This window comes from Felis catus, chromosome E1 (genome assembly GCF_018350175.1).
Source record: "Felis catus isolate Fca126 chromosome E1, F.catus_Fca126_mat1.0, whole genome shotgun sequence".
NCBI lineage: Eukaryota > Metazoa > Chordata > Mammalia > Carnivora > Felidae > Felis > Felis catus.
In genome coordinates, this window is record NC_058381.1 from 48195626 (window position 1) to 48211275 (window position 15650).

Consider the following 15650-nt stretch of genomic DNA (forward strand, 5'->3'; position numbering starts at 1 on the left):
TGCACGTGTCCCCTGGACGGTAGCTCGGGTAGAAGTGGGGGAGGACAGCAGTCCTCCCCTTGTCATGCCTCCCAAGAGCATAGAGTTGACATCCAGCCCGTGCCCACCTGCGGGGGTGAACCTGCTGGGTTACAGCGGGCGTCCCCTGTGACCCGCGGGGGCCTGTCGCAGCGTGTCAGTATTGCCCTGCTCCGAGGGGCCACCCGGTCCCTCTCTCTGACTCCTGGTGGCGGGGTGGGGGGGGGGCGGTCCCTCTCTCTGACTCAGGCGGCTGGGCCTGAGATTAGACGGCTTGGTCGCATTTGGCCTCTGGTGGGAGCCAGCTTTACCGGTCATTTTGCTACTTGGCCTCCTTTGTTTTTTAATCATTTCCGAAGTTGGAGGGGGAAAGGAGGCTGGACTTCTTAGAAACCCTGGCAGGCAACTTAGGGCCTCCGAGGCTGCGGTTCTGGCTGGCTGGCCCCCGCCCGGCAGGTTCTGAAGACGGGTCTGGCTTGCTCAGCTGCCCAGATGCCCACACCACACGCAGGGGTGGCCCGTCCATCTCCCAGCCTATCTGTTAAAAGGCACCTTGATGATACCACTCAGCAGTCTGAAACCAGCTGGTGTTGCCAGGGAGGTGGCTGGTGACCTGGATGAAAGCCCGAGGAACCCACCTTGGCCGGCACAGGGCCCAGCCTCCCTCCTCCTTCTCCTGGAGGGTCCACAGTGTCCCCCAGGAGGGACACTGTTTGCCCTAAGTGCCCACAAAGACTCAAAGGGAGCTCGAGCCCTTCCCCCCACATCAAGAAGAGAACATTTCAAAAAGGTTTTTATTTAATTAAAAAAAAGACAGAACTAACAACCCAAAACCAGTAGTAGGTAACAGGATTCACAGGTGCTTAACGGGCGAAACACACAGGGGCTGGTTGGAGAGGGTGGTGGGATGGGAGGAGGTGGGCACAGGCCCCCGCGTCCCCCTCTGGGGACGCAAGGTCTCAGCCTGACAGGTGGCAGGGGGCCAGCTCCGCCCACTTCCCCAGGCGCCCCTGGCTGGGGGGCGGTGCGCAGAAGGGTGGCCCCGGGCAGAGGGTCCGGGAGCCCGGGCATGGTGGGGAGAAAGGCTGTGAAGACCAGGGGCTCTGAGGTGGTTCTGCTCCCTGCTCTTCTGTCCTTCTTTGTTGCTTCTTTCTACTCTTTCTTGGTCCCTAGAGTGGGCCCCACATTCTCTGCCTGGGACTGGGCGAGAGGTAGGATTCATGGGAACACAGCTTTCTGCATGAAATGACAGAAACTTCCGGGGCAGCAGGGGAGGAGGTGACTTATGTGGAAGAAACAGCACGGCTGCCTTGCTTTGGGAAGTGACAGAAGAGTCTGGGGACCTGGCGGGGTGATGGGTTCCCAGATGTTGCCCCCTTTCCTTTGAGCCCGGGAAGATGGGGTCACAGATGGGGGGGGTGGGGCACCAAGGGCGGTCGGGTTGGGGGCAGGACGGGACGGGGTTGGCCCCCAGCAGGGCAGGCCACGAGCCCTGACGCTCCAGCATTCACGGCTGCACATGCTTGGACAAACCACCACACAAAGCCAACCTCAACGGGAGGAAGGGGTTTCGGGCAAGCGCGGAGGGTCCCCAGCACACCGCGCCTCGGCTGGCCAGCGCTCCGGGGCAGTCAGGCGAGGGGTCCCCGGGGAGATTTCCTCTCCGGGGGTGAAGGAGGATGGCGATGACCGTGACCCAGATCTCAACTCCTGGGGGCTGAGTCCGCCCAGGGGGTCGGCGAGCAGGTGGCTGAGGTAAGAATTCGCTGGTCACTTCTCAGGATGACAGCTAGCGGGACCACAGGCGACCGCTCGAGATCGGACGACCAAGTCTCAAAAAGTAAGAAAGGATTTGTCTTTAGAAAGCACGTGTTTTATATAAAAGAGGGTGAGATCCCTGTTCCAGAAAGGTTGTCTTCTGAACCCACACTCGCGTCTGCCTTCTCCGCTTGCCTCGGGATGGGAAGAGATGGTTGTGGTTGGAAGAAAACGTCCAACGCGGAACCGCCGCCTCGGTTCCAGAGTGCCGAGATGTCCCTCCCGCGAGGAGGAAGGAAAACACAGCGCGGCCTTTTCATCCAAACTGCCCGAACTCCTTCGGCTGAGCCCTTCGGGTGGTGGCAGAATAAATGACAAGAGTGGGTGTGGGGGAGGGGCTGCTGCTGCCGTTGTCTGGACGAAGAACCGAGTGTCACTTGCTCCCCTGGCCTTCATTTGCAACCAGTCACGATCAATAACCACTTAGGAAACGGATGTTTGTTCTGATGTGTTGGCCGCTGTTCACCCTCGGGTCTCCCTTTCTCGAACAGAAGTTCAGGCTCCTGTTGCCAAACGCCGGTGGGGGGGGGGGTCTGCCCCCTCCGCTCCCCAAGAAGGGACAGAGCTGCTCTGAGGAGGGTCCGTGGGGAGGGACACGGCAAGAGGCCATATGGGCACCTTCCTTCAGACCCGTGGAATCTTCCAGACTCTCAAGTACAGTCAGAGCGTCTTGCCCTTTCTGTGTACGGCAGAAACTTCTAGAAGCAGACCAGAATGCCAAGCCACAGACTCTGGGTTTACCTCACACCCAGACCAGCGAATGGCCTCCTCCACTGCGAATTCTTCCACAGGCCTTGGTCTCCTCAGGTCGAGGGAAGCCGGCCCCAGGATAGCACAAAGGCCAAAGCACCAGTTGGCCACAGGGGCTTTCTCCTCAGGATCACTGTTATTTCAACAACCGGCCACTGCCAGAGAGAAAGAGAGAGAGAGAGAGAGAGAGAGAGCAAGAAACAGACAGGAAGGGGGCAAGTTTCGGCTTCCTCGTTTCCCGCTCACAGACCCAGAACCTCAGGTCAAACGGCACCTGACCAGTGTCCAAAGGTCCCCGTGTACCCGGTGAATCCCGCCCGGTGGCCCCTCACCCAGGCAGAGAGGGAGGGCTCTGAAAGCCCGTCCTTCCGGCAAGAATTATTTCCAAGAGGAGACAATGGCTCGATTTTGTTTTCCCAGGTTGGTCAAGGCCTTGCAGCCTCAGGAGATCTCGCAATCCTGGGCCGTCAAAACACCCCTCTCGGGGACAAAGTCAGCCTTCGGCTTCCAACTCCCGTCTCCCAGCACTTCGCTCCCAGCCAGCCCGTGACACTTTCTGGAGACGAGGGAGGGTTGGGTTTTGGCTTCAGTCCGTGGTCGGTCCAGCCTAAGGGTCAGATGCCCTCCTGTGGGATCCAAACAGCTGTTCTGGGGAGAGGCCGGTGCAGAGAGGGGGGTGGCTCACACGGGGGTCGTCCGCCGGTTCAGCACGCTGACGCGCAAGCCTTCCTGTAGGTCCTGCTGGAACAGGTCGTGCAGCTGCAGGAAGCCGGGCTCCTGGTCGGGGCCGTAGCTGGCGGCGGTAGTCACCTTGAGGGGCTCCCTGGACAGCGTGTACATGGACAGCTCGCCCATGGGGATGGCCCCAGTGATCTTCAGGCCCACCGGAGACGCCGCCCTGGACGGAGAGGCCTCGGTGGACCTCGAGCTGGACCGTGAGCGTCGTCGCCGGTACCGATAGCTCGGCATCCTGGCGTAGGGAGACGAGGAGGGGGCCTTGAGGAACTCCCGTTTGGTCTTAAATCTCAACTCTTTATTTTTCTCAATGTAAATGTTTACGGCCAGGACACCCACGGTCTCGGCCACGATGAAGGACAGGGCTCCAAAGTAAAAAGACCAACCGTAGTTGTAATGGTTTTTTTTGTCTTCATCACGTTTGTCGCTTGGGTCACCTGTGTTGCTGGAGATGTAGACGATGATGCCTATGATGTTACTGAGGCCTGAAAGAGAGGCAGGAGAGGGGTGGGAGGGAGGGAGGCAGACGTTAGACCCACAGCTGGATGAGGGACAGGAGGGCGGAGGAGGGGCTGGTGGCCACCCCCCTTGGATAGGTATTGCTTTATTCCGGTTGCCGACTTTTCTGTTAAATAATTGGTTTTGAGGTAATAAAGCAAAAGTTCAGATGAGATGTAAAACATAGGTACTTGGCTACCTAGTTCCCCTCTTGAAGGCCATTACTGTTATCTTCTTTCTTTTTTAAAAAAAAAATGTCTTATTTATTTTTGAGAGAGAGAGAGAGAGAGAGAGGGAAAGTGCAAGTGGGGGAGGGGCAGAAAGAGATGGGGTGGGGACAAAGGATCCGGAGCGGGCTCTGCACTGACAACAGGGGGCTTGAACTCACGAACTGTGAGATCGTGACCTGAGCCGAAGTTGGAGGCTTAACCGACTGAGCCACCCAGGCGCCCCTGTTATCTTGTTTCTTATATTATCGTTGTATCTAGTCTCTCTCCCCACCGCCCTCTCTGTTGCTCTGTCTCTCTCTCTCACACATACATCTCTTTCTTTCCTTGCACAATGCTCTTTGTCCTCTTGCCTTGTCACTCAACAGTCCACCTGGCAGACGGTTCCACGTCAGGCCACGGAGAGCTGTCTGTCTAAGTGCATGTAGCACCCACTGCATGGATATCTAACCAGGCCTCTGCTATGGGCGTCAGGTGGCTTCCGGCCCTCCGCTAGGACAAAGCTGCCACGGACAGCCTTGTGTCCACACCGCTCCACACACGCAGGAGTACGACTGTGGGTGTCAACAGCCTATAATTTATTGTATCAACGTGCTGGACCTTTGCTAGCCTGAGAGGTGGGATGTAGTCACCTGTTGCGGTCTTTATTTAATTTCATCTTATTATAAGTGAGTGTGAGTAGAGCCAAGCTGCCTGCACTTGAATCCTGCTTCTGCCAGGGCCCTGGAATCCACAACTTCTCCAGTGACCTGGGACATCTGGATATGGCTTTGTATGGCTCCCCCTGGGGAAATGGGCAGCGGCGGAGGGCACCTTTGGAGGCTGACAGCCGTGGGCACAGCCTGTGTCTTTGCCGCCACGTGACTTCAGGGAAGCCACCTGGGCCACCTGACTACCCCCTCACAACCTGGGATGATGTGGTTGTGCTCACCGAGCCCTGGGACCACGGCTGTAGTATGTGGTAGCTGGTGTTATGCAAATCTTTCCCTTCCTCGGGAAAGGAAGGGGTACGGGATTCAAACCTCACAGCAGGGACTTCTTTAGTGGTCCCCACCTTCAGAAATCTGGGGGCTCGAAGGAGGGGAGAGAATGGGGTGTGGCCCTTTCCTCCCACCTCTGCCTCTGGAGGGGACAAGAAGCAAAGGGATGGGGACGTGGCCAAGAAGGAGACCTGACACTCGGGTACTTCTTGCTAACACACACACACACACACACACACACCACACCCTTGACACACATACAGCCCACCCCCCCCCCCCCGCCCACACACACACTCACACATTATCTGTTGCCCTGGAAGGACGCAGAAGCAGAAGTAATGTAGAGGAAGGACCCTAAGAATCTGGCTGAAAGATTTTGAACCAGTCCCTTAACTGCTTTGGGAAGTCGCCTTCCCTCTCTCCGAGAGACCGTAGGAGAGGACAAGTCGGGGTGGGGCCCTGTGAGGCCCCTCCCCATCCTCAAAAAGGAAGCTCGACCACCAACCACCACCTTTACTGGGATTCTCATTATCACCCTCATGGGACTACTGGACGATTTTAGGAATGCAGAGACCAGGCCCATCTAGGGTCGCCTCACCAGACTGGGGTAAGACAAAGGATGCTTTGAAAGCAAAAACACCGATAAGGCAGTGCAAGGAGCTCTGTTAACAACTTAGCAAAGAATTACTGAACTTTGTAACCTATCTCGAATTTACTTACTAGAAGGCCTAGGACGTCAGGCACGTCCTGTTTCTCCTGACAGGGTCCCTTGTTGCAAGTTTATCTGACCTCTGCAGGTGCTGCCTGGAGACTCCAGGATGCCACCGGCCAAGTTCTGCCCCGTCAAGATTCCCCCGGAGACCCAGGTCGGAAAACCCGAGTTCTCCACCGCACCATGTATGTGCACCTGCCGGCCGCTGGCCAGCTGTGAGCCCACTTCCGGCCTGACTGCCTCCGCGTCTGCAGTGGCGAGGCATGCGCTGAAGTCTCCCCATCGAGGCCCGGAGGAATGCCAGTGTCACGCCAGTTAGGAGGGCGTGTGTTACTGTCACCCGCAGCTCCGTGGGTCTTCACTGGGTCGCGGAGGGTGACTCTGATGTGCACCCTTGCCCGTTCTGCTCCCTTTCACCCTGTCCTCCTCCGCTCCTTCAGGTCTTGGCTTCCGTGAGTCCCTCGGGGTACCCTCCTGGCCCCCCCGATGCAGCCAGGCTTACAAGGCGCCGGCACTGCCCCTTTGTGGCACTGTGCACACCTAGACATTTATTTTTGTGATTGATGTGAAATCCACATGGCACAAATGAGCCCCTTCAAGTGCCCACTTCAGCGGCATTTAGTACATTTACACTGTTGTGCACCCCACGCCTCTATCTAGTTCCAGAACGTGTTCGCCGCCCCCAGAAGGAGACTCCGTGCCCGTTGAGCAGCCGCTCCCCACGCCCGCGCCCGCGCCAGCCCCCTCGCACCCGGACCTTTGAAGTCAATTACGAGCAACGACCTCGCGTCGGCGCCCCCAGCCCCGCGCACGCCCCCGGGCGCGCGCCCTGTGCCTGCGGAACGGAGCCGGGGGCTCACCTGCGGCCACGAAGAGGATGCCCGCGCTGAGGACGATGTTGTTCTTGCGGCTGTAGAACCTCCCGGCGCCGATGCAGAGCCCGCCAAGCAGCAGCAGGATGGTGCTGAGGATGGGGAAGACGCTGGAGGCGCGCACGATGCCTGGGCCGGGGCGGGAGACAGAGCAGAGCGCGGTGAGGGCGGCCGCCGTTCTGGGCACGGCCTCGGCCTCGGGCGTCGGCCGGGGAGCCCCGACGCTCGAGGCCCTTCTCCTGACTTTGAAGGTTCCCTCCCATCAGGCCCTGCAGACCTTGGCGGGTTGGGAGCTGGCCGGGCGGGGGCAGCCTGACCCCACTCAAGCGATGGCTCAGGCCCCGCAGCAGGCTCCCCCTGCCAGCCGGAAGGCAGGAGGGCCCCTCAATGGTATCCGGGAGCCCCAATAACAGCCACGAAGACGCTGGTCTGCCTTCCATTCAGACGCCGCACCCTCACCGCTACACTGAGCCTTTCACGGGCGCGGTCTCTAAGGAGCCTCTGGAAGGCTGGGAAGTGGTGACGGGTGGCTGAGGACGCAGCCTTTGGCATCAGGTGGGTCTGGGTCTGCTCTGGGACATGCTGGCTCTTTTGTCAGGCCGCTTCACTTAACACTGAGCTTCCCCGTTTGCGGAAAGCAGCTGGGAGCAGGGACCCACCTCCTCTGGTGGGTTTTGTGTGTATTAAGAGGCTTAGCACAGGGCCTGGCCATTGCACATACTTCTGAGTGACAGCCTTTATCTCCACTGCCATCATTGCTGTCACTGTCCCCCTCCCCACCCCCCCGGGGACAGACCAGGGCCTCCTGAGGTCACGGGGCGGGGTGTGGTGGCTAAACACAGTGGGACGTGCGTGGACCTCGCTGTCCAGCCAAGCTGGACTTGCACACTTGCTCTGCCACCGACCAGGGTGGCTAACTTCTGACGTCAGTCTCCTCTCTTTTTTTTTAGTTTGCTTATTTATTTTGAGGGAGAGAGAGAGAGAGAGAGAGAGAGAACGCGAGAGCATGAGCTGGGGAGGGGCAGAGACAGAGAATTCCGAACAGGCTCCACGCTATCAGCACAGAGCTCGACGTGGGGCTCGAACTCACAACCTGTGAGATCACGCTCTGAGCTGAACACAAGAGTCGGCCGCTTAACTGACTGAGCCACCCAGGCGCCCCAAGTCTCCTGTTTCGTAACCTGGGGAGAGTAGTAATACCTACCTGTAGGGGTTGAATTGCACCCCTCCGCCCAGTAGATATGACCAAGTCCTAATCACAGGTATCTATGAATGAGACCTTATTTAGAAAAGGGTTTTTTTGCAGGTGTGATTAAATTAAGGATCTCAAGAGGACACCATCCTGCATTAGAGTGGGTCCTAAATCCAATGACAAGTGCTCTTGTGAGCAGAGGAAGAGACACAGGCAGGGAAGAAGTCGTGTGAAGGCAGAGGCAGAGATAGGAGTGAGGGGGCCCCACGTCAAGGAGGGTGGGGAGCCGACAGGCGTCGCAAGAGACCCCTGGGCGCCGTGGAGGGAGCCCAGCCCTGCCAGCATCCCATTGAAGACTCCAGCCTCCGCACCGAGAGAGAGTAAATTCACAGTAAATCCCTGTTGTTTTAAGCCACCCGGCATGTGGCCCTAGGAAAAGAATACACTTTCTGTACTTGGTAGGGGCTTAGGGGATATGGGTCCCCCTTCCTTAGCATCTGGCTGGAAGGGCCAGGAGGAAGGGAAGTGGGGCTTCAGGAGGAGCCCTGAGCTCAGCCTTCCTGATGGGCCTACAGGTCTCCCAGCCCAGTAGAAATCCCGGCGACGTGGACCCTTGGTGGCCCCCGCGGGGGACAGCAAGTCGGGGAGCCCTGGCAGGCCCCGACTCCTGAGCCAGCTGAGCCGGTTTGTGGCCTTGCAGCCTCTGAAGGCACTATTTGTCTCCTTTCCTGTAAGCCCACCAGTGTGTGCCCCGCTTCACAGAGGGGGCTTTGTTGGGGGCATTAAATAAAGCTCTTCTCTCCAGCATCTCCTCCCCCTTCCTCTGCCTTCTTGCAGCCGCAGGCTCTGGGAGGAGGTTTCCCGTGGGCTTTGGAAACATGCCTCAAAGCCATGCTGGCCAGAAAATCCGGGGTCAGCTCCCCCTGGATGCCCCCGTTCTGCAGACGGGTCAGAGGGGCCGGGGAGAAGGGAGCCCAGTGCCTCTAAGGTCGCTGAGGCCAGACCTGGCTCAGAGCCATCCATCCTGCCCACGTCAGTCATGTGCGTGCCTGTCCCTTGCCACAAAGGCTCATCCCAGGGCTCTGGATGTGTAGAAGCCAGCTGGGGTTGCCGTAGACAATGGTGCAGCGTGGGTCTTGCACAGAGCTGAGGGACGAGCAAGGCTGAGGCCCGGGCCGTGCCTCAAGGCCAAATCAAGCCCTGGAGAGAGTCCGTGTCTTGTCTGGAGCACGGGTACCTCCTTCTCACTCACCCTCAGGCACAGGGGCCTCCCAGCAGCCCTGACATCAATACTGCGAGCCTTAGCACCCAAATCGGCTCCGTGATGGGAAATGTGGCACCCGGAAAAGGGACCCCAGGACCAGAGTGGGATGGGTGGGAACCCCCCGGGCCAGAGGGGCCGGTGGAAAAGACACGGCAGGCTGTGTGTTTGTGTGTGGGGTGACCGCTCAGACCCCACACCTGCCTGTGGATGTACAAATGGTTAAGCTGCCACTCCCACAGGCAAGCACCATGGAACCTTCCACGACCTTCTCTGACCCACTGGAGCATCCGCTCCGCCACTGCAGTGACACGTGTGGCTAACACAGTATCTGGCGTGTAATAGGCCCAAGAATAACTTTGTGTTAAATGGGTGAATAAATGAGATCTCATGACCCCTCCTCTCTGTCTCCTGTGCTTCTGCGTATTTTGGGGGGGTCACAATACTCTGGGGCCCAGAGGGCCAAATACTGGGAATTGTGGGGGACGGCCGTGGTGACCGTGACCTTGGCGCCCCCAGTTCGAGGACGTTGCCTGCTCCCTCTGGCTGACGCTCACAGGTACCTGTACTCCGAATCTCGTTTCGGGGCCACCTCCTTTTTCCGCCAGCCCCCGAGTGGAAAAACACCCCCTTGTTGGAGGGTTAGCTCTGCCCTCCGCCCCAATTCCATCAGCAGCTTGTGAATGAACCCGCCGGGCCCCCACAGAGCACACTTGAGGAGGGCGTTTCCTTCCCAAATGATCTTTCGTCTGTGCTGTCCCCATCGATTTGGGAAAATCGCTGCGGGGCCCCTCCTAGCCCTCACGCCCCCCCCCCACCTCGGGCACCGCAGGTGGAATCCGGGGACAGTGGGAGCCTGAAACTGGAGGGGAGAATGTGCTGCACATCCCTGACTTGCCCCTCCCGGTCCTCCTTCGAACTTTCTGCATCCTGCCCTGGGCCCCGGGAGGCCGCACCATGCACCATGCAAGGGATACTTGGGCTCCGTTGCCTCTGGCTTTGGGAGGAGCGTGCAGGGAAACAGTACTCCCCGAGCCTCCTTCCTGAAGGCTCCGGTGAGGTGAGGTGACTGCCTTCCCTCCTAAAAGCCCCAGCGCCTGCCGGGCAGCCCTGTCCTCCCGGCTTCCCTTCTCCAGGCTCCCATGCCTGCTTTCCTCACCTGCTCAGGCCCCGGAGTGCAAGGGCTCCTGTGGCCACTAGCCCTGCTGCTCTCCCCACCCCCTGCAAGCTTTCCTTAACCCTGACCTCACTTTGTAAATAGTCCTTCACTAGATACCCTTCGTTCACCGCATCTGAGCATGCCGTCTGCTTCCTGCTGGAGCCCCAGAAAGCTACATCATCTGACCTCTGGGCTGATGCTCACGAGCCATCCCAGCTGGGCTGAGCACCAGGGGTCGCCCCAGGTGGCTGTGCAGGCCGCGCACTGTACAACTCGAAGGGTGTCGTTTATACCACAGTGTAGGTGAGTGTGTGCATAAGCCGCACGGCCATTTGCGGTGGCCCTGCGGAATCTCATTTGCTTGCTTCAGCGTTGGCCCCAGAAAGCAGAAAGGAAGGAGAGGCAGGAGGAAGAAGAGAAGGTGAGGGAGGCGGAGCTGGCCAAATGTGTTCAGGTTCTGGGTCTGGCCAGAGCCTCCTGACCCTTCCCCAGGCTCCACGGGAACCACACGCTGTACTGTTTGACCAGACGACTCACAGCCCAAATCCTTTCTCTTAGAAGAAAACGGTCCACAAGCAGGTGCAGAGTGAATTGCGCTCCCTCTGAGGACGCTGCTGTCGATTCTCCATCAATGAAGCCGGGCCCCGGGCCCCGAGGGTGACGCCGTGAGCAGCTGTGTGCGTGTTCTGACTCATGGGAAAGGGGGAAACGGCTTCAAGGGGTGCTGTCCTTTCATTTCCAGGCACCTTCTGTGGCTGTGGCCCCATCCTTTCTCCCAGGGTGGTGTTCACAGGCCCAGGGATGAGATCTGGATTTCCCGTGTGGGACGGGTTTGTCCTTGTCCAGTATATGCTGTGACTTCCAGCCTGGGGGTCAACCCAACCACAGGACAGGGGCAGAGGCGGTGGCTCCCCGCCGGACCGTCTGATTTTTCAAGAACAGAATGCTGGGTACGTGGGGGGTGGGGTGGGCGGGTCCAGGGCCGGGAGGGCAATGTACTTGGGGTATCACAGCCCCCTAGGGACGCTTGGCCTGGGCAGGCCTGTGTCTTTAACCTCCTTGCGCCCGGCCCCATGGCAGCAATCAGCGACTCTGCAGCTCGCCGTGATCAGCAGTCCTGGTGAGCAGAGCGCCCACACCGTCACCTGCTCTGGCTGGGCCTCAGTCTCCCCAGGCATGGGCCTGGGCGCCAAGTAACCCCGCTGGGATACCCAGCATGCCATGGCAGCGTTGGACATAAGTCCATCCTCCAAACTAACAATTCTGAATCGGAAAGGGAGAGAAAGAGCATCCAGAGAAGAGCACCCCTGCGCCCTCACGGGGCCCGTCTTTCCTGCAGCTGCCCCCCTGCCTCCCACACATACAAGGAAAGCGAAAGATGCTTGGCACTTACGGAGGAGATACTCCGAGCTGTCGTGGTCGTAATCATTGTCCTCTGGGAAGTGATTGATCCGGAAGCAGTGGCCTTTATAGATCCCTGGAGACAACGAGAGGAAAAGAACATTCTAAGTGTTCCGTGCGCTCACGTATCCATCGACTCCAGCCCCACGTGCCGCATGTGCGCCAGGCTCTGTGCGGGCCCTGGGCACGGAGAGAGGAGAAATCCCCGCTCTGGCATCCCTGGTCTGGCGCGGGGATGGGCACACAGAGAAGCACGAGATGGAGGGCGGCGTGCCCCAACGGTGATAGTGGTCTGTGTGTGACCGTGTGTAAGAGTGATAGGCACACCATCAGTCACCAAGCAGGGACAAGGGGCATCAAGCAGGACATGCTGTCCAAGGCGACTGCAGAGCCATCTTGAGAGATGACAAAGAATTTGCCCCTGGGAACAGGTGGAGGGGACTTCCAGGGAGAGGAGGAAGCCGAGAAAAGGCAGGGCTGGGGTCAGAGCCTGGGGAGCAGCGGGAAGTTTGGTGGCTGGACTCAGAAGGCCCCGTAGAGGGGGCAGGGCTGGGGGCCGTGTGGCGGCAAGTAGGGGTCTGGGTCAGGGGAGTTGGGATGAAATCGGCCACCATGGTGTCTGTGTCCTTCCCCTTTCTCTCTCTTTTTAATTTTTGTTAATGTTTATTTATTTTTGAGAGAGAGAGAGAGAGACAGAGTATGAGCTGGGGAGGGGCAGAGAGAGAGGGAGACACAGAATCCGAAGCTGTCCGCACAGAGCCCAACGCGGGGCTCGAACCCACAAACCGCGAGATCATGACCCGAGCTGACTCACTCAAGGTGATGGAGGGAAGAGAACCTGCAGCCAGAGAAACTTCCAGAAAGGCCAGGACCACCCCCCTGCCTGGTTTCCCTTCCCTACTCTGAGAAGTAGCCTCCGCAGAGTGGGAGGCAGGACGTCCTGGGTACTTTCGTAACTGCAGGAGGAGAAGCCGGTCGTGCCTTCCAGAAGCTATCGTCCAGCTCTCCTAGCAGCTGCTCCCCTGCAGTCTGGGGGCGCCCAGCACGGAAGCGGACACGGGCGGAGAGCGGGGCACACAGGGCGCCAGGCCCCGCCCCGCAGGCCAACCCCCTCGTGCCCGGTTCAGCCTGTCCGCTTCGGCCAGGAGCTCCACTGTGTGGCTGGGGTTGGGGCTGTTTCCAACTGGGGCCAACTCTTGCTCTGCAGCTGTTGCCAAGCGTCCTGCTGGCCTCCCGCAGCCCAGCCTGGCCTCCCGGTTGGAAGCACAATGTCAGAAGCAGGGCCTGCGCCCGACTGGCATCCGTCTCTCCATACTTCCGATTGAGAGGGCTCAGGGGACACGGCCCTCCCACCCGTTGGCCGGTTAACGGGCCAGACGTTCCCCTCTGTCGATTTCCTTAAGCTGCCGCCTCCAGAGGGCAGGGGTGCCGGGTGAACACCCCTGCCTCCTGAAGGCCCGAGGGCCTCGAGGGCCATCGGTGGGAGGGCCGGGTTTGGTCAGGGGACGGTGACGCCCCCAGTGGGATACGCTTCGACGGTGTTCTCCGTGCCAGGCCAAGCAAGAACGACCTCATCTCCTCATCTGTAGAATGGGTACAACCACAGGCTTCCTCTCCTGGGGCTCTTGGGAGAATCGCAAGAGGCAATGCTTGAAAGGGACTCAGATGATTCTTGGCCCCTGGTGACGGCTCAGGGAAGGTTCGCCAGTGCTGGACCCAGAAGTCACCCCCGCCCCTGCTCTGTTCCCTGAGTGCCTGGGGTTGGTGGAGAGCCACGGGAGGCTGTGAGGGGCAGGAAAAAGCACGAAAGTAGGCTGGTGGTGTCAGGGTGGCCGGGAAGTGGGACACACGGAGGCCAGAGCGGGCCAGTCACGCTCTCCCCTCGATCCCGATGCAAGACGTTCGTGGAAGAGCAAGGGTTTTCGGAGCTCTTGACGCCTTCTCCCTCTCCCCACACACCGTTTGGGGGCTACCTTGTGGGTCTGAACAAATTTACCAAGTCACACACACGCCTGTTGGAACAAGTCAAATACTGGAGAGGCTGACGCAAAAAGGTTAATTAAATCATCTCTTTCCAGACTCGCTTTCCAGAGGCCAACCAGTCTGCTGTGTATCTTCCCACACCTTCTCGTGCTCACACCTACTCGCGTACACGTATGTGAGGCTCTCCCCGGTTTTCTAAGTTTATTTTTTTATTTTGAGAGGGAGAGAGAGAGAGCTTGTGAGAGAGTGTGCAAGTGAGAGGGGGAGGGGCAGAGAGAGAGGGAGAGTCTCAAGCAGGCTTCTCCCTCTCAGCACAGAGCCGGGGGGCTCCTACTCACCAACTGTGAAATCACGACCTGAGCCGAAACCAAGAGTCAGATGCTTAACTGGGTGAGCCACCCAGGGGTCTCCCCCATTTTTTTTATTAAAAAAATTTTTTTAATGTTTATATTTGAGGGAGAGAGAGACAGAGCATGAATGGGGTGGGGGGGGGGGAGAGACACAGAGAAAGAGGGAGACACAGAATCCAAAGCAGGCTCCAGGCTCTGAGCTGCCAGCACAGAGCCCGACGTGGGGATCGAACTCACGAACCGTGAGATCGTGACCTGAGCCGAAATCAAGAGTCAGATGCTTAACCGACTGACCTACCAGGTGCCCCCATGGTTTGTTTCTTTTTATTGAGCAGCAATATTGCGCAGCATGGATGTACCACACTTTGTGACATCTGATTGTTACTAGTGATTCTGCCTGTGATGTTCAGCTATTTCTAAGAATGTTGCTATGAACATTCACGTACACGTTTTGGGGTGAACCTAACATTTTCACTTCTCTGGGATAAATGCCCAGGGGTACAATTGCTGAGGTTAGTTTTATAAGGGACCGATAAATGTATTTTAAGGATGGCTCTATCCCTATTTTTTGAACAGAATTATTCACCACCCTTCACTCCATAACCTGCTTTTTTCATTTAACAACACATACAAAAATCTTTCCAGGTCAGAGCCTATAGATTGGACTTAAAAAAAAAACTTTTGTGTATTAAAAAAATTTTTTTAATGTTTATTTATGAGAGACAGAGCACAAGCCGGGGAGAGGCAGAGATAGAAGGGACACCCAGAATCTGAGGCAGGTTCTGGGCTCCGAGCTGTCAGCACAGAGCCCGATGCGGGGCTCGAACCCACCAATCACAAGATCATGACCTGAGCTGAAGTTGGATACTAGGCTGAGCCGCCCAGGTGCCCGAACTTCTGTCTATTTTTCATAAAAAAAATAAACTGATACTCATCCAACAGTTGCTGAAAACCCTAGAGAGAAATACTAAAGAGCCTAGGGAAATAAAGCTTGCTCCAACACTGATAATGTGGAAGAGAAATATGCTTTGGCAGAAATGAGGCAAGAAATATATTTATATATTCCATTGGAAAGCCAAACTCAGGTTTTGAACTGTTAGCTTGCATACAGATGCCCTGGCTCCAAATGTCCCTTCAATTTTGCTGAAATCAAACTCTACATTTAGGAGGGATATTTTGCATTGGATAGAAACTGTAAGCCGTAGTCCAACATATTGCCTGTTATTTAAGACATATTCTTTTTAGTGGCTGCATAGCCATCCATAGTTACGGAGTATCAGTTCAGCTATACCGTGCAATCCCTTTCGTGGGGCTGTTTGCACACGCTGTCGATCACATGTACATACAACTGTGCTCGGAGATACATTGAATACATGCATGCAAGTCTCACTCTTCTAATAAACTCCTTCCCCTTCCTTTCTTCTCTCCTCCCTTCCTTCCACACCCAGCTCTTATGCACACGCTGAAGGCATGGGCATCACTGTGGTTGAATTATATCCCACCCCACCCCAAAGGATGTGTTGAAATACTAACCACTGTACCTGTGAATGTGCCTTTAGTTAGAAACAGGGTCTTGAAGATGTAATCAAGTTAAGATGAGGTCACACTGAATCCGGGGGGCGGGGGGCCCTGAACCCAGCGACTGTCGACCTTATTTTATTTTATTTTTTAATTTTTTTTAACATTTCTATTTA

At 57.3% G+C, this 15650-nt stretch overlaps 1 protein-coding gene across 1 annotated transcript in view; it reads right to left on the bottom strand.

Moving 5' to 3' along the window:
* Positions 1 to 794: 794 nt before the first annotated feature.
* CACNG4 (calcium voltage-gated channel auxiliary subunit gamma 4) overlaps positions 795 to 15650 on the bottom strand; it is a 58516-nt gene continuing 43660 nt past the window's right edge. Inside the window, exons 2-4 of the mRNA XM_003997094.6 lie at positions 11616 to 11699; positions 6599 to 6739; positions 795 to 3806 (exon numbers count right to left, since the gene is read on the bottom strand). Of these exons, the coding sequence (XP_003997143.2) occupies positions 3268 to 3806; positions 6599 to 6739; positions 11616 to 11699 (764 nt within the window). The 3' untranslated portion in view covers positions 795 to 3267. The remainder of the gene's footprint in view (positions 3807 to 6598; positions 6740 to 11615; positions 11700 to 15650) is intronic.